General features: G+C 44.5%; 1 protein-coding gene across 1 annotated transcript in view; it reads left to right on the top strand.

The window, feature by feature from the left end:
* Positions 1-18,842, top strand: part of LOC124622719 — a 66,341-nt gene that overhangs the window by 41,365 nt on the left and 6,134 nt on the right. The window contains exon 3 of the mRNA XM_047148510.1: positions 9,688-9,851. Coding sequence (XP_047004466.1) covers positions 9,688-9,851 — 164 coding nt within the window. The remainder of the gene's footprint in view (positions 1-9,687; positions 9,852-18,842) is intronic.

Here is an 18,842-nt window from a genome sequence, read left to right as displayed (position 1 = left end):
CCTATCCCCCATCTTTTCTCACCCTCCCCTCACCTCTGGCTCTTTCCTTCCCTTTCTCCCCCTCTGGGAGTATGGTTTGTGTCTACATCCGGAGACGGACACTCGTAAATTTAACGCATTCTTCGCCTTCTCTGCTTGTATGTCTTCATCCTTCCTTTGTCCTTCTCTCTTCCTTACCTCTTCTCTTTACCCTTTTCTCCACTGCAGCGTTTGAGACCTCTCTTCTTTCCCTTCCCCTTTCTTTGTTTTTCCCTTTCTCTTTCTTCCTCCCTGTGCGTGTCTGAAGGCCGACCCACGCATCTTCGTGCGTAGCCGGTGACGGGGTAACGCGTAATTCCCCTCCCCGGGTAGACAGGTAGGACACGTACGTACCCCCTGGTAACGGCCAGGCCCAGGGAGGGGTGATTACCCGAGCTGATACCTTCCGAAAGTGCCGATTGGTCTCTCCGCCCGTTTGTCGGGAGGTGTGACCTGAGGTGTGAACAATCACCTAAGGCGGGAGTGCCCTCAGAGAGGGCCCCCAAAAGGGAGGAGCGCGCCATCGCAGACGCCGGTAATCATGGGGGATTCTTCCGCAATGGTTTCCTCACCTTCCACTATGTCTGCTCACAAGCGCAAGTTCAATGAGTCTCAGCCACAGACAGTTCTTCCATCGTTGCCACAGTTCTTTGTTGTTTCTCAGTCTGATGAAGGTCAAGACTTCTCCACGGTCAACCCTTTCATTATTCAGAAAGGTGTCGACGCAATTGCAGGTCCTGTAAAGTCTTGTTCCAGATTACGGAATGGCACCTCGTTGTTAGAAACAGTCAGTGCCCTCTAGGCACAAAAATTGCTGCGTACTTCACTTCTCCACACCTTCCCTGTCCGGGAGGAACCGCACCGTACTTTAAATTCCTCGCGTGGAGTCGTTTATACACGCTCCCTCGATGGGGGCACTACCTGTCTGACCAGGGCGTAACGGCTGTTCATAGAGTTATGAAAAGGGTTGACACGAACATCATTCCAACCCGCACTGTCTTCTTGACATTTGACATAGTTCAACTCCCATCCAAAATCAAAGCAGGATATGAGATAATTTCTGTTCGTCCTTATGTCCCAAACCCTACGTATTGCTATTGGTGTCAGCGGTTCAATCACACCAGCCAGTCCTGTTCCAATCCGGCCAAATGTGTTACGTGTGGCAAGGATGCCCATGAGGGTGCTTGTCCACCTCCATCCCCTCGCTGCATCAACTGTATGGGTGACCACGCTGCTTCCTCTCGAGATTGCCCCATTTCTAAAGATGAAAAGCTCATCCAGGAAATCAGAGTGAAGGAAAAGGTGTCGACCTCTGCTGCTCGAAAATTATTCGCTAGTCGACAGCCCACCGTGCCTCAGAGAGGAAAATATAGTACTGTCCTTGCTTCTCCTCGGCCGACAAAATGGCGGCCACGCAGACTTGCGACCTCACCTTTAGTGCCACGGTCGTCAGATCGGCCAGCGCAAAGATCGTCCGTTCAACCTCACCACTTTCGCCTGCCCACTCTATGGTTCAAATGGCTCTGAGCACTATGGGACTCAACTGCTGAGGTCATTAGTCCCCTAGAACTTAGAACTAGTTAAACCTAACCTAAGGACATCACAAACATCCATGCCCGAGGCAGGATTCGAACCTGCGACCGCAGCGGTCTTGCGGTTCCAGACTGCAGCGCCTTTAACCGCACGGCCACTTCGGCCGGCGCCCACTCTATGGCTCACCCTTCATCGGGTTCTGCTAAACCTCGAGCCCAAAAGTCAGACACCAAGATTTCGAAAAAAGAGCATACTCGTGAAGATTTTTTACGTACCCCAACTTCACAACCATCGGTTCCTCCTCCATCTAAACATCATATTTCCAAGAAGGCTACTAAGAAACCCAGTTCATCTCCTTCTCTGCCAAGGCGTGTCCCATCTACAGCACCACCTGGCGGAAATCGCCCTCGGCCGTCTTCTGTGTCGCCGAGGCGCACTGCTGGCGGCCGATCAACCGGCCAATCGCTGGTGGCAGGAGCTGCTTCAGAACAACCTACGGATCAGGATCTTCTGCCTTCGGCTGAATGCCATTCCATGCTGTCGGTGGCAAGCTCTAAGCAGTCATTGAGTTGACGGCAACCTTGGTCACATTCCTCCATTTTCTGTGCACCCTATGTCCATTATCCACTGGAATGTCCGCGGAATTCGAGCCAATCGGGATGAATTGTCGATCCTCTTACGATCCTACTCGCCGGTCATCTTCTGTCCTCAGGAAACAAAGCTGCGTCCCCATGATCGCTTTGTTCTCCCCCATTTTCAGTCCATCCGATTTGATCTCCCCCCTGTTGAAGGCACTCCAGCCCATGAAGGACTCATGATTCTTCTCCATGATACTCTCCATTATCACCCAATCCACTTAAACACTTCCTTCCAAGCTGTCGCTGTCCGTCTTTCCCTTTCTGGATATACCTTTTCTCTTTGTACTGTATACATTCCATCGTCCACACCAATGGCACGAGCTGATCTCCTTCATCTTCTTGGTCAGCTTCCACCCCCCTATTTGCTGGTTGGGGACTTCAATGGCCACCACCCACTTTGGGGATCTCCACATCCTTGTCCATGTGGCTCACTATTACTAGACGTCTTCCACCAAGCGGATCTAGTTTGCCTCAACACTGGGGTCCCTACATTTTTGTCTGCCTCCACGACAAATTTCTCTCATTTGGACCTTTCGGTCGGTACTGTTCCGCTAGCTCGGCGCTTCGAATGGTTCGCCCTTGATGATACACACTCGAGTGATCACTTTCCATGTGTCCTTAGACTGCAGCCTCAACTGCCCTATATGCGCCCGCGACGCTGGAAGTTTGCCCAAGCCGATTGGACACTTTTTTCGTCTGTAGCGACATTCGATGACCGTCACTTTCCTAGCGTCGACGATGAGGTCACACATATTACCGACGTTATTCTTACAGCTGCGGAACGTTCAATACCACGCACCTCCGAATTGCCCCGACGGCCCCCAGTTCCTTGGTGGAACGAGGCATGCCGTGACGCAATACGTGAGCGGCGACGTGCTCTTCGCGTTTTCCGCCACCATCCTACTTTGGCCAACTGTATCCGCTATAAGCAGTTCCGTGCGCGATGCCGTCGCGGCATCCGCGATAGCAAGAAGGCAAGCTGGAAATTCTTTATTAGCTCATTTAACACCTTCACTCCCTTCTCGGAAGTTTGGAGTCGGATTCGACGGTTATCAGGCGCGAATAGTTTCTCCCCAGTCTCTGGGCTCACTGTCGCGCGTGATACGTTAGTGGACCCCGTCGCAATTTCTAACTTCTTGGGTAAACACTTTGCTGAGATTTAGAGTTCTTCAAATTACGTGCCAGCGTTTCTCCCGAAGAAACGTGCAGCGGAAGTACAACCTCTTGCTTTCTTCTCTCAAAATCGCTAAAACTATAATACTGTTTTCTCCATGCGGGAACTCCAACATGCCCTCTCTTCTTCTCGCTCCTCCGCCCCAGGACCGGATGGTATCCACATCCAAATGTTGCTGCATTTATCAACCCGTAGTCTGCGTTACCTCCTTCGCATTTATAATCAAATTTGGACCGACAGTACTTTTCCCAGACGATGACGGGACGCTATCGTCGTTCCTGTTCCGAAACCTGGAAAAGACAAACATCTCCCCTCTAGCTATCGCCCCATTTCTCTCACGAGTAGTGTCTGTAAGGTTTTGGAGCGTATGGTGAATTGCCGTTTAGCTTGGTGGCTGGAGTCCCGCAGTCTTTTAACACCTGCCCAATGCGGTCTCCGAAAGCATCGTTCTGCAGTTGACCATCTTGTTGCTCTCTCCACTTATATCATGAACAATTTTCTCCGGAAACGCCAAACAATAGCAATATTTTTTGATCTGGAGAGAGCATACGATACCTGTTGGAGGACAGGCATCCTCCGCACACTGTTCTCTTGGGGCTTTCGAGCTCGGCTGCCCCTTTTTCTTCCCGAATTTATGGCAGAGCGCACATTTAGAGTGCGGGTGAACACTACTCTCTCCCGTACGTTCTCCCAAGAAAACGGGGTACCCCAGGGCTCCGTGCTAAGTGTTGTACTGTTTGCTATTGCCATAAATCCAATCATGGATTGTCTCCTTCCTGATGTCTCGGGCTCCCTCTTTGTGGACGATTTTGCTAGCTACTACAGCTCTCAACGGACCAGCCTTCTTGAACGACGTCTTCAAGGATGTCTCGATCGCCTCCACTCTTGGAGCATTGAAACCGGCTTCCGTTTTTCTACCAGTAAGATCGTTTGTGTTAATTTTTGGCGACGTAAGGAGTTTTTTCCACCCTCCTTACACCTAGGACCGGTCAACCTTCCGTTTTCGGACGTCGCTAAATTCTTGGGTCTTATGTTTGACAGAAAACTGTGCTGGTCCTCCCACGTTTCCTATCTTTCGGCTCGCTATCTGCGATCGCTCAACACTCTCCGTGTCCTGAATGCTACCTCCTGGGGAGCGGACCGAGTGGTCCTTCTCCGCCTCTATCGCGCCTTAGTGCGCTCGAAATTGTACTATGGAAGCATAGTTTACTCGTCTGCTCGGCCGTCTATTCTTCGTCGTCTCGACTCTATCCACCACCGTGGATTACTTTTAGTGTCTGGAGCATTTTACACCAGCCCTGTGGAAAGCCTTTATGCTGAGACTGCTGAACCTCCGCTGTCCAATCGGCGAGCAGTCCTTCTGAGTCGTTATGCTAGCCATCTGTCTTCCATGCCTACTAATCCAGCCCATGACATTAATTTCGACGCCTCCTTTGATGTTGGGTATGCAAGCCGCCCCTCCTCCCTACTACTACCGGGAGTCCGCTTCCGTCAACTGCTCCATTCTCTTTCCTTCCGCTTTCCTAAAACCTTCTTGACAACTTGGGGTACAGCACCGCCTTGGCTCCGTCCCCGGATCTGCCTGCTCCGTGACCTTTGTCAATTTCCCAAGGATGGTACCCCTTCACTTGTTTATCGTCGGGCATTTGCTGCACTATGTGCACAAATGAAGGAAGCCACATTTATCTACACTGACGGCTCGAAAACATCGTTAGGTGTAGGGAGTGCCCATATTGTTGGCGACACCCCAAATCAATTTCGGCTTCCCGACCAGTGTTCGGTTTATACTGCGGAGCTTTACGCTGTTCTCCAGGCTGTCCACTACATCCGCCGCCATCAGCGGATACAGTATGTTATCTGCTCATATTCTTTCAGCTCTCTCCTCAGTCTCCAAGCTCTTTACCCTGTGCATCCTCTGGTCCACCGGATTCAGGACTGTCTGCGCTTGCTTCACCTGGGAGGCGTCTCGGTGGCGTTCCTCTGGCTCCCGGGACACGTTGGTATCGGTGGAAATGAGGCGGCCGATATAGCGGCCAAGGCTGCAGTCTCTCTTCTTCGGCCAGCTATTCAATCGATTCCCTTCGCCGATCTACGGAGCATTTTATATCGTCGTGTTGTTCTTTTATGGCACGCACATTGCTCGACACTTCCCCATGATAAATTGCGGGACGTGAAAGGTCTTCCTTGTGCTTCGTTGGGAGGAGGTAATTTTAACTAGACTCCGGATAGGGCACTGTCTTTTTAGTCATCGACATCTTTTAAGCGGCGATCCTCCCCCACTCTGTCCCCACTGCTCTCAGCTGTGGACGGTAAGACACCTTTTAATTGAGTGCCCCTATTTTACTCCGTTACGCGCCCGTCTACAGCTGTCGCCTGATATCTCGTCAATTTTAGCAGATGACACGCGCTCGGCCGATCGCGTTCTCGAGTTCATTAGTGCCAGGGAAATGACGTCAGTCATTTGAAGCTTTTTTTTGGGGGACAACCAACCCCTTTCTGTAGTGGATTTTTAAGCTTTCCTTCTGCTTTTAGTTTCTCCAATTTTTTGAGTTTCGTTCCGATTGCTGCTGGTTTCCATTTTCGGTTTTTACTGTTTCCTAAGTCACGGACCGGGCGCTAATGACCATAGCAGTTTTGCGCCGTAAAACCAAAACAAAAAAAAACCATCTTCTATGGTCTCAGTGGCTAAACTGAGACATTTCTGGAGGTTTAGTCCATGTGGGAGGTTCTTGCGAGTTATATCTATTATCTTTAAAATTCCTGGCGTGCTGCGTGGATATCGACACATCTCACACTAATTTCATCTCTGTACACACTCTCATCATTTTCAGGGCCAACTTTAAATCACGCATCCTATTCAGTCCACAGAATACCTGTGAAATCTCCTCATCGGATAAACAGTAGCCCCTCTTCAGGCGTAGGTTTACAAAAGTAAAGCAAAACAAGAACTCTTAGAAAATAGACACTGATGAGCTAATGACGCGAGGAAAAGATGTAAGTGGCTCTGCTGTGTCTCTCTCTCTCTCTCTCTCTCTCTCTCTGTGTGTGTGTGTGTGTGTGTGTGTGTGTGTGGATGGTCATGTTGTGGGCCCCTGGTAAATGTGGGTAAGTAAGTTGAGTGAGGACAATGTTGGAGAAAATCTTAATTGAAAAAGCAAAGTGTTATACCTTTCCGGTACTTATCAAGCGTAGCGGAGTTTTCATCGCATTATGGTTGTTCAATGATAAAACTTTCATTCCATTTCGAACTCATGTCCATCATCTAAATCAGGCACGAATACACTCTTATATTTTGACTAAAGTTCAGTCTTGATCACACCATTTATGTTTTAATGATATAGGTAACCGGTTTCGGTTCTTTCTACAAAACCATCATCAGACCCATGGCTCCCTTAGGATGGTAGGCGGAGCTCTCCTCAGCTGCTACGAAGTCAACTGATCAATTGACTTCGTAGCAGCTGAGGAGAGCTCCGCCTACCATCCTAAGGGAGCCATGGGTCTGATGATGGTTTTGTAGAAAGAACCGAAACCGGTTACCTATATCATTAAAACATAAATGGTGTGATCAAGACTGAACTTTAGTCAAAATATAATAATTAATTGATCTCTGTTTTCCAAAAATGTTTACAAAAAAAAAAAAAAAAAAAAAAAAAAACGAATACACTCTCATACACGTCGTGTCGCCTAAGAACGTCTGAATGTCGTCTTTTGGGCATGCTACATGAAAAATTCCGGTAACGTTAGACACCCGTAACAGCAACCACGTATGAACACTATTTTTCATACAAGGAATGGCTTTTTTTGTGACCGAAAATAAGTTCTTATAAGGGCGACGTTTACATCATGAAGCATAGGGCCGACATTTATAAAATTCTGTGAACACGTCCATCATATAAAGGGTATCAAATGATTGAACTTTCATTTTGTTCGGAAAGAAGTCCATCATCAACATCAGTATGAATACACTCTTGCATTCGTCACGTTATGGAAGCAAACAGCGTCTGAATGTTGTGTTGAGAACGTTTTAACACACATGAAATACATGCTCTGTGTTTGAGAAACGCTGGCTCGAGCGTAGTATTGCATCCCAGACGTGCCTTTTGGATAACAAATGAGTGTGTCGAGCATGCCGGTCAAGGATCCGTACGTACTTCAAGGCGTTTTTAGGTCATGGAATCATTACAAAGGAATTTGTCATTTGGTGCCGCATTCATAGAGGTTGTGAGAGCAGTGTGTACCATTCTCGCCACATACTGGCAAACGTTCAGGCTCTCATCAATAATTCCCAAAATCATTTCTGTTGTCGTATACAATAGCTCCTCATACCACAATTTCAATAATTATGGAGGTATGAATCACTAGAATAACTACTTAGTTTCACCTTTCATCAGATCGTCTGCGTACAAGTTGCTATCGCTGATATCACAGAGTGCCACTCAGTGAACCACTGACTCGGTTTCTACCTTCCAGTAACCTGTTCCTCTCGGTTCTTGATGACATGACACTCTGCCCGTGACGTCCACCCGAGTTTCAGTTGTTGTCATCCCTATATTCGTCAGAATCAATCGAACAATCCTACTGTCTCCTCGTAGTATAGATGTTCCGCAAAGATCCGCGCTTACTCTTAGTATCATACTATTGCTCTGAGGCTGAGCCCTGTGTCTACACAATGTTTCCGTGCGATGATCGCATATCGCCCATGCCAGTGATTAGACCTTACTCAAAGTCCGAAAGATGGCGATAAGACGCACCATGATGTCCTCCTATTATACTGTGCCACGATTTCCGTCTGAAATGTTCCAGTACAGTTAGACTCAACCAACAGCCAATTAGAAGTCGGGTCTAGTTCTAATATGCGTGCCTCGACAGGTCATGGAACTAAACGTTGGTCAGACCACGGAATGCTTGAGTCGACCTTTAACCTAGCCTGCAACTCTGTCATCTGGAGATTTGCTAGGAGCGACACGTGATCCGGATCTCACGTTAAAATTTAGGTCCCCTTTCTCCGATTGAATTAGTGTGGTAAGTTACGACATGAAAGTTGCCAAAGCTGTGCCAGTTAAAAGACTCGCATCAGACCGTTGAGCTACGCGGAATTTATATTATTACATGTACAAGGTCTACAACTTTGCTTCCACTGTTTTTTTCTCGATGTTTGAGACTTCATTGTAAAAATTACAAGCATTTACGAGTCAGAGTAGTTGTTATCATTGGCCGCTACTTTCTCCCATCTTTCGGGCAGCATACGAATCCAGCGGTGGAAGAACTGGACTTCTTTTGAGGAGATCCTTGAATCGATCCGCTTTTGCACATGTCAGCATGACTGAAAGTTCTGGTCAGCCGGGCCGTGTGCCATTGATCGAAAAAGGTGGTAAGTAGAGGGAGCAGTGTTTGGAGAATACGGCGGGTGGGGTAGGACTTCCCATTTAGACGTTTCCAAGTATGTTTTGCTTGGTTTTGCGACGTGGGGACGAGCACTGTCATACTGCAAAATCGTATTTTAATGTCTATCACTATACTGTGGTGGTTTGTCTTTCAGTGTTCGACTCAAACGCAGCAACTGTATTCGATAACGATCTCCTGTGATTCTGTCCACCGGTTTCGGTAGCTTCGAAAACCTTCTCTCTTCCATCGTCATGCCGGTCTTCCACATCAAAATCACTGTTCTTGAAGCTTTTAAATCGTTCTCTGCACGTTCGTTCACTACAGATCTTACCGCACGTTTTGAGCTTCAGCCGCAGACGACTTCGTATTAAAACAGAAAATTAAAACTTCCCGGCAGTGACGAGAACTAAGCTCGTAAGTAGACATATTCACTCAGGAACAGCTTTATATTGCAATTACAAATCGACTAATATTTTGATGGCGTTATGTTTACAAACGCCTCAGATTATTATATGACACGACTTGCCATCTGCATCACGACTTGCCGCTACTGCCATGTGTTGAAAAACGGCGGCAGCGAAGTTGTAGACCTAGTATTATGTTTCTGTGTACTTAAATTACTGAAAATAATCTTGCATAAGGATTAGACTTTAATGAAGACACCACAACAGGCTTGGGAATATTGGAATATCAGCTTCGTATCGTCCGGGCAAGGTGTTCAAGGATATCATTTTCCATTGCAGTTAGTGCATATTTTTCCACTGTAACATGTCTGACTGTTTTCAAAAGTTCTTTACTAATGAGCTTCTCATTCAATAGCCTTGTGGTTCAGACTTTGCTATGTTTTACTTTTCACACTAAGAATATTTAAGCACCATTTTCGTAAAATAATTTATAAAGAAATGTAAATTTGTTACATAATTTTCTTTATCTCTGCAGGTGCGACTGAACATTAAGAAAGACATATTGCCGTACACCAATCTCTTCGCCTTCTCTTACGGATTCAGAGTCAACTATCCACTGCCTACAGGTGCGAAAGACTTCCCGTTAAAACGAATATTCCGAAGAGACGTCTACGGAGATCTGGAACACCTTATTTCGCAGTGAGTAATAATATTTCTTTGTCACGTTTCATCGTTAACACTACGGCGAAAATGAGCCTGAAGCATTTACTTCTAGCTGTTGACAGGTTGTGCAATAGATACTTTTTGAGAAAAGGAAATGATCATGTGGCTTGATACGATGTTTTGAATAACTGATTTGGATAGGCGTTGTTGTAATAGTTCTCATACTCGCCTCTTTACTTCTTAAAAACTACCATTACATTCTCGTTTTCAGCGTCTTTATCGAGCTTCTCAATAACTCTAGCTTCATATCCCATTGGAATGAAAGCCAAAGTCCATATAGGTAGCAAAATAACGCATGACGGACGAAGCAAGGATGAAATAAAAGGCAGATTAGCGTAGGCAAAGAGGGCTTCTTGGTCAACAAAAGTGTTGTAGTATCAAGCATCCGCCTTAATACGAGGAAGAAATTTCTGAGAACATAAGTTTGGAACTCAGCACTGTATGCTAGTGAATCATTCACTGTGGGCAGACCAGTAAAGATGAGAATCGATGCGTCTGAGGTGTGGTGCTGCAGAAGGGTGTTGAAAATTAGGTGTACCAATAAGATAAGGGATGAGGAGGCTATTAGCAGAATGGGCGAAGAAAGGAACATTTGGAAAACACCGACTAGAAGAATCGACAGGATGATAGGAGATGTGTTAAGACATCAGATGATAACTTCCATTGTACTAGATGGAGCTGTTGGGGTTATAAACTGTAGAAGACTGAGACTGGAATAAATTCAAGAAATACTTCAGCACGAAGGGTCCAAAAGCTACCCCGAGATGAAGGGGCTGGCACAGCAGAGGAAACAGTGGCGGGTCGCATTGAATCCGTCAGAAGACTGATGACATAAAAAAATGCTTCGTCGGTAGAGTTTCAAGTCGGAGGCATTGCTGAGTATATTGTCGACGTTTGAAATGCTAAGTCTAATAAGTGTTTTGCGTCGAAAGGAAACGATCCCAGCTGCAATTCATCGACGACTGGACGTAGGTTACAGAGCAGGTGTAATATCGCGAAAACAGGTACGGTTTTGGAGTTACAAATTTGATGAAGGCAAAACAGATGTGCGAGACGTACAACAGTGAGCGCAATCAAACGCATCCACCACAGACGACAACGTGAGCAGTGTCTAAGTATTCATTCAAGGCGATCGTCGCATTTATTTGAGGTAGATTCCTCGCGAACTCATCATCTCCATTGGCAGTGTAATGTATATCACGCACAACACTTTGTACTACCACGGGACACTGGTAAATCAGAATGAAGCAAAGGGAATGTGGCTGCCCCTCCAGCACTTACCGAGTTATCAGGGGAAGGGTGTTCCATTTCTCCACCGCATCGACTCGCAAAGACAGCGGTTGAGTCTCCGTTCATGCTACCTCTTATTGTACTACATTAGAAAGATTGCAGAAGGCGATTCAGAGGAATCGACATGGACTGTTTTAGACAGGTGTCATTTTGCTGAACGACTACAGGCGACCGCATACGACTTCGGTTAAGTGCGTTTTGGTCCGGTATATCTACATCTACACGGTTACTCTGCAGTTCACACTTAAGTGCCTGGCAGAGGGTTCATCGAACCATTTTCATACTACTTCTCTACCATTCCACTCTCGAATGGCGCGTGGGAAAAAGGAAAACCTAAATCTTTCCGTTCGAGCTGTGATGTCTCTGATTTTATTATGATGATCATTTTCCCCTAGGTAGGTGGATGTCAACAAAATATTTTCGCATTCGGAAGAGAAAGTTGGTGATTGAAATTTCGTAAATAGATCTCGCCGCAAAGAAAAAGGCCTTTGTTTCAGTGACTGCCACCCCAACTCGTGTATCATATCTGCAACACTCTCACCCTTATTGCACGAAAACACGAAACGAGATGCCCTTCTTTACGTTTTCTCGATGTCCTCCGTCAGTCCTACTTGGTAAGGATGCCACACCGCGCAGCAATATTCCAGCAGAGGATGGACAAGTGTAATGCAGGCTGTCTCTTTAGTGGGTGTATCGCATCTTCTAAGTGTTCTGCCAACAAAGCGCAGTCTTTGTTTCGCCTTCCCCACAATATTATCTATGTGGTCTTTCCAATTTAAGCTGCTCGTAATTGTAATTCCTAGGTATTTAGTCGAATTGACAGACCTTAGATTTATGCAATTTATCGTATATCAAAATTTATCGGATTTCTTTTAGTACCCATGTGGATGACCCCGCACTTTTTGCCGTCTATCACTACGAACTCTGACCTCTCTCAGAGGAAATCACGAATCCAGTTACACAACTGGGACGATACTCCATATGCGTTCAATTTGATTAATAGTCGCCTGTGAGGAATGGTATCAAAAGACTTCTGGAAATCTAGTAATGTGGAATCGATCTGAGATCCCTTGTCGACAGCACTCATTACTTCATGGGAATCTGAATTCAACACCAAGTGATTTCCATCTGTTCGAACCGTTACAGACGCATCTGACCGTCTGCCACTCCAGAACAGACGCAAACCTCCAGAAGGCTCTTCTTAAGCTGCTTCTAGACCTGGTTCCTGGTTTCTTTGCTGCCGGTATCGACAGATTGGTTTAACTATGGAACAAATAATACGACAACCGTCGACACTACGTGGAAAACAAATGTGCATACCAGCGCCTTAATAAATTTGGTACTTGTTTGTTTCCTGAATGAGATGTTTCTCGCGGAAGACTTGTTACCTTGCCTTTTGAGCTACGAACGTATCTTGTGTTTTTGAATTTTGTTTCCTGATTAATTTTTGCATCAGCGACGAACACCTTATCAAGTATCAAGCCGCACTGCTTATTAAAATTTTACTTTCAGCCTGCGTAGTGTGAACAACAGCCCTCCACGGACCGCAGAGTGTAGTTAACACTTGTCACAACAACTTTAAGCTATAGATGTGGTCACTCTCTTCCGTAAGAAAGCTAGCCCTCTCTTTCCTCTCTCCCTTATTGATGGGAACGCACAATACCCCCACAATGTGAATATTTGGGAAAACCTTTTAATAAGAGGTGTTTTGAAAAGAATTACTTCATTTTAATGTTTTATCTATTTCATATTTAGAGTTTGCACTCGGCGTACTATAAAAATCTTGACGTTTAGTTTACAGAAGCAAGTGTAGTATGGCTATAAACTGAACTTCACAAAAATCAAGCAGTGGTTCGTTTGAATAGTACCACGAGGTCAGACGAATGGAGAGTGTGGAGCGATGGTGGCTGAGATAGTATTTTTCTGGTTTATATTTCTCTTCTTACGTATTCCTTCTCCGAAGAGTGGAAGAATATTGACTGGTGAGGACTGCACCTACTTTTGCATATTCCATTGACCATCTGTCCACAGTAGCCGGATAACAGTTTGTCTATTCCAGCCATGTCTCCAGTGTTAGTTACACGCTTCACCTGACCAGCCTAGAAACTGCTCTACCTCTATCGAATTTATAATCTGGGCTGTTCTCTTACATTCAGTGCAAACGACAAGAGCATTTGTTGACAGTGAACTGAATTTCAACTGGACGTAATAGCGAGTGGCAGATTCTTAGTATGTGGTCGGGAATGGCCAATGATAATTATGTATGTGAATGTTCGCTGTTGTATCACATTTAAATAGAGGTGTCCAATGTACTGTAGCTTAACATTGTATTCGTATCTGACGGCTATTGGAGATGTTGCCTCTTCTTTAGATAAAATTTACACCATGCGCAAACAGTTTCACTACAAATGAAATAATTAACTAATCTCTAAAGGATTGAACTTGATTTTAAATAATCAATTGCTTTTGTATTTGTCCTGATTTGTGGGAACGCGGCTCACTCCTTTAACTTATATAAACGTATTGGGAGTGAAACAACGGTAATTTGCGTTCCCGTGTATCTCGCGGATTCTGTATAAGATAAGGTACTGCAGCTAACACACTATTTCTTTGCAAAGATTACTAACTGTTGCCTAGCACATTATGTAATTCTGCTTTTTAGGTCAATGTGGTATCTACATTATTGTAGCTGTCTTACCGAAAAGTGATAATATTTGTGGCGCTACTGACACACATGCGGTTTCGCGAAGTCACAAAGGCTAACAGGTCACGGGTTGCAGCTGACTTACTCCCCGTGTTTCGTATAACGTTGTATATCAGTTGCGCACTGCTATAGCTAGTGCGAAATCCATCAAGAAATTCAATCAAATACCAATGAATCGTTTTCCTCATGTGAAGATCAATCTCTGCAAGCGCTCAGATCTTTACAGAGTTAAATTAAATAAATATTTGTGTAAATTGGATTGTTCGACCTGTGATAATACGACTCTACAAACAGGTGAAAACTTTCCTCGTTTATTTAAAACTGGTCATCTCAAAGCGCCGTTTTTCTTTTTGCTACGTAAAATTTGCACACGTTCTCACTAAGGTTGCTTTCAACTAAAAAATTTCACCCGTGGTTCACCGCAGAAAAAAGCTCTCCCGCCTAAGTTTATCCCATACCAAAAACGCCCCATATCTCTTTCCAGTTGGTCTCAGTCCAGCATACAACTCGCAAATTGCGCGCTCAACACTCGTTTGGGACGAGAGGCTCTCCGATTGGCTATCGAGATTTAGATTTTCCTCGATGATCTTAAACCGACTACGGTGAGTTCCCGAAAGGTTCATTTCCCGAGCTTTTGCTTCGCCTCTAATGACTTCAGTGTGGACAGTCTTGTGTATGACTTCGTATATAGCAGTAAGAAGAGGTGGGCTTCAGAGTGGTGCGGGAGCTGTTGTCTTTGGAAAGGTGGACAGGAGCAGAAATGATTAGCGAACAAGTTAACACAGTAAACAAAAGGCTTACTTAACTTGTATCTCTCTAAGTGTACTAAGACTTATTAAACCTATAACACTAACGTTCGTAATTATTACGACTGCCAATTCTTCATTGTTGCTTGAAAAGCGCGGGAAGGTCACAAGCGCTTCCATCTCGTCAGTACCTTCCCAGCTTTAGAGACTGATTGATGTGCTTATGATTGCCAAGAAGTAACTTCGTTTCATCTTATAAGGTTAGTAATGCTCGCAATATGGATTTATGATTAATTTTATGCATGATCCAGGCTTTGTTTACTGAGATGATAATACGAGAATTTATAAACTCAGTCTATTACTATCTCGTATTTAATTTCAGATGTCAGATTTACTATAGGCAAATGACTCAAACCTGAGAGACAAAATAAGGAAATTACTTCATGAGCTGGAGCAAGAGGAGAATGACAGCAACATTTACGACTCGAAAAGCGAAGATGATAACGTTGAAGATGATGATATTGGCCCTGCAGATGGCGAGGGTGAAGAACGCCAAACTAAAATCGTTGGTAGAGACCCTCCAAATTCTGGTGAAAAAGGGAGCGATTCTCTGTTGCGATCAAAAAAGCGACCCAGGAATGTTTCTTCATTTTCCTCGTCAACACTTTCACCCGTCATTTCAAATTTAGGTAAAAGTGTTTCTTCATCTTTCGATGGCAATGACTGAATCATTCGGCTTCGAACAGGGTAGGAATTGACGTCACCGGCTCCTAAAAAAATAGACAGCGCGTACACCTCAGAGGGATATTAATCATAATATTCAATCCCATATCAATGGCGCTAGGAATGCCACTACGCCGTTAGACATATTTTCTTTATTTTTCACAGATGGCATGTTACAATTAATAGTAAATCACACGAACAAGGAGGTAATGAGGATCAAAACATCAAAATCCAGAGAGAACTCAGAGTACAACTTCCAATTAAGAATTAAAAGCTATAATTGGTACCCTGATCTTGACAGCAGCTTTGATTTGACAGTAATTTATGTAACCCTAGATATAAAGCAGCCATGAGTTCCGAGCGATTTGAGTTTTTATTTTCTTGTCTGAGGTTTGATGATAAGTTGACTCGTGAGGAACGAAAGCAGTCCGGTCCATTTGCAGCTGTCAGGGAATTATGGGATGAATTTGTTACCAACTGCCATAACTATTACAGACCAGGCTCATTCATTACAGTGGACGAACAACTCCTTGCTTTTCGAGGTAGATATTCGTTTCGCATGTTCATAGCCAACAAGCCCGCTAAATATGAGATTAAAATTGTCAGGGCGTGTGAAGCAGAAGCAAAATATATGGTTGATGCTTCTCCATATCTCGGCAAAGGCACAGATACTAACGGCCCGCCATTTGGAGAATACTACGTAAAGGAGATCTATAAAAGAGAGAGAGAGAGAGAGAGAGAGAGAGAGAGAGAGAGAGGATCTAACCGAAATGTTACACTTGATAAGTGGTTCACATCTAATTAGTTATCTGACGATCTGCTAAATGAGAACCTCACTCTCGTTGGTACTTTGAGACAGAATAAGCGAGAAATACCTCCAGAACTACTTACAACCAAGAAGAGAGAGATAGGAACATCCATGTTCATCTGTGACTCGTGTCTCATATAAACCTAATCAAATAAAATAGTCCTTCTGTTATCGACAATGCACGACCAAGCTGAAATAGATGAAGTAACTAAGAAACCTAAGATGATTCATTGCTTCAACGACACGAAAAGTCGTTGATTCTTTAGAGCAGATGTCACGCAACATTTCTTGCAGCCGGAAGACTAAACGCTGGCTTTTGTCTGTGTTTTACGGAATTTTGAAAATTATGTGTGTTAATATGTGAATAATCCACGTTCACAACACCGCCCGTGAAAAGGAGGATGTCCCAAACAGGAAACACATCCTAATACGACTGAGTGAAGAGCTACTCTCATCATGGATGCAAAGCAAGCTACACATACCAAGAATATCAAATGACTTGCGTCTCACTATACAGTCTGTTCTTGGAATCGAACCCTATCGTGAGAACATAGGTGGAAATATTGGAGCATCATCTGCCCCGAGGAGAACTATCTGCCACATATGTCCGTCGAAAAACAGAAGAATGAGAACCTTTTGTGCAAGGCATTTTGTAAAGAGCATCGAGCGCAATTATGCACTAATTGTTCGAAATAAATGTTCTCATTGTTGTCAAAAACTATTGTTTCTGTGGTTATAAACTGTTGCCTGTATTGTTTATTAGTGACAATTAATTAATAATAAAATGTGTTACCAAATTTTGCTTACTTTTTCTTTGTTGTTGTTGTGTTCTTCAGTCCAGAGACTTGGTTTGATACTGCTCTCCATGCCACTCTATCCTGTGCAAGATTCTTCATCTCCCAGTACCTACTGCAACTACATCCTTCTGAATCTGCTTACTGTATTCATCTCTTGGTCTCCCTCCTACGATTTTTACCCTCTGTGGTGCCCTCTAATACTAAATTGGTGGTCCCTTAATGCCTCAGAACATGTCCTACCAATCGATCCCTTCTCCTAGTCAAGTTGTGCCACAAATTTCTCTTCTCGCCAATTCTATTCAATACCTCCTCATTAGTTTGCGGTCTACCCATCTAATCCTCAGCATTCTTCTGTAGCACCCATTTCGAAATTTTCTATTCTCTTCTTGTCTAAACTATTCGTCGTCCATGTTTCACTTCCATACATGGCTACACTCCACACAATACTTTCAGAAAGTCTTCCAGGCATTTAAATCTATACTCGATGTTAACAAATTTCCCTTCTTCAGAAACTCTTTCCTTGCCATTGCCAGTCTACATTTTATATCCTTTCTACTTCGACCATCATCAGTTATTTTGCTCCCCAAATAGTAAAACTCATTTACTACCTTATGTGTCTCATTTCGTAATCTAATTCCCTCATCATCACCCGATTTAATTCGACTACATTCCATTATCCTCGTTTTCCATTTGTTGATGTTCATCTTATATCCTCGTTTCAGGACACTGTCCATTCCGTTCAACTGCTCTTTCAGGTCCTTTGCTGTCTCTGACAGAATTACAATGTCATCGGCGAACCTCAAAGTTTTTATTTCTTCTCCAAGGATTTTAATTCCTACTCCAAATTTTTCTTTTGTTTCCTTATCTGCTTGCTCAGTATACAGATTGAATAGCATCGGGGATAGGCTACAACCCTGTCTCACTCCCTTCCCATCCACTGCTTCCCTTTCATGCCCCTCGACTCTTGTAACTGTCATCAGGTTTTTGTAGCAATTGTAAATAGCCTTTCGCTCCCTATATTTTACCCCTGCCTCCTTCAGAATTTGAAAGAAGGTATTACAGTCAACATTGCCAAAAGCTTACTCTAAGTCCACAAATGCTAGATACTTTTTCTGTGTCTTAAAAATTGCGAACGTTTGTAACATTAGTTAACTGAAGGACATTTGTGTTCTAATGTTGAAATATTACAGTAAGAAACAGAATCCAGCTTATACAGTAGCGACAAAGATGAGTCTCTCTGAAGTAAAGCACAAACGATGGTGTCAGGCACTGACTAGGCGGCGTCCGCGTAGCGCCGCGTAGCAGAGAGACCCCAAGTCTGGGTGGGCTGTGTGCCTGCTGCCGGCCGTGCTACATTGCGGCGGCTGAGGGCGCTTATGATATGGAGCCACTGCAGGTGTGGCTCAGCAGGCGAGCACCATTGGGTCCGCCAGATGCCACAAGACCGCTACTTGCGTCTGACGGAAATTTGCAATTCTGTTGGCAACGTTACGACGCCTGTGGGGTGGTAGCGATATGTGATACCCCATACAAGATGTTGAACCATATTCTTCTTTCACTCTCAAGCTTCTCTCGCTTAGCAACTATGGCAGCTCTATTTCCATTTGAACTGTAACTGCACTGAGCCTATTTAAGCAATCTTCAAAGATAAATCTTTTTAATCGATGTGTGTGTGTGTGTGTGTGTGTGTGTGTGTGTGTGTGTGGATTGGTGGGGGGTAACTGTAGAGGATGACCTGGGCATCAGTACAATAAGCAGTTTGAAGTGGATGTAGGTTTCAGTAGTTACTCAGGGATGAAGTGTCTAGCACAGTATAAACTAATATGGAGAGATGCATCAAGCCAGTCCCCCGACTGAGGACCACGACAACAACAACAGCATGTTGGACAGTCCCCGTTG

The sequence above is a fragment of the Schistocerca americana genome, chromosome 7 (genome assembly GCF_021461395.2).
Source record: "Schistocerca americana isolate TAMUIC-IGC-003095 chromosome 7, iqSchAmer2.1, whole genome shotgun sequence".
Taxonomy (NCBI): domain Eukaryota; kingdom Metazoa; phylum Arthropoda; class Insecta; order Orthoptera; family Acrididae; genus Schistocerca; species Schistocerca americana.
This window is presented reverse-complemented; position numbering and strand designations above follow the sequence as displayed.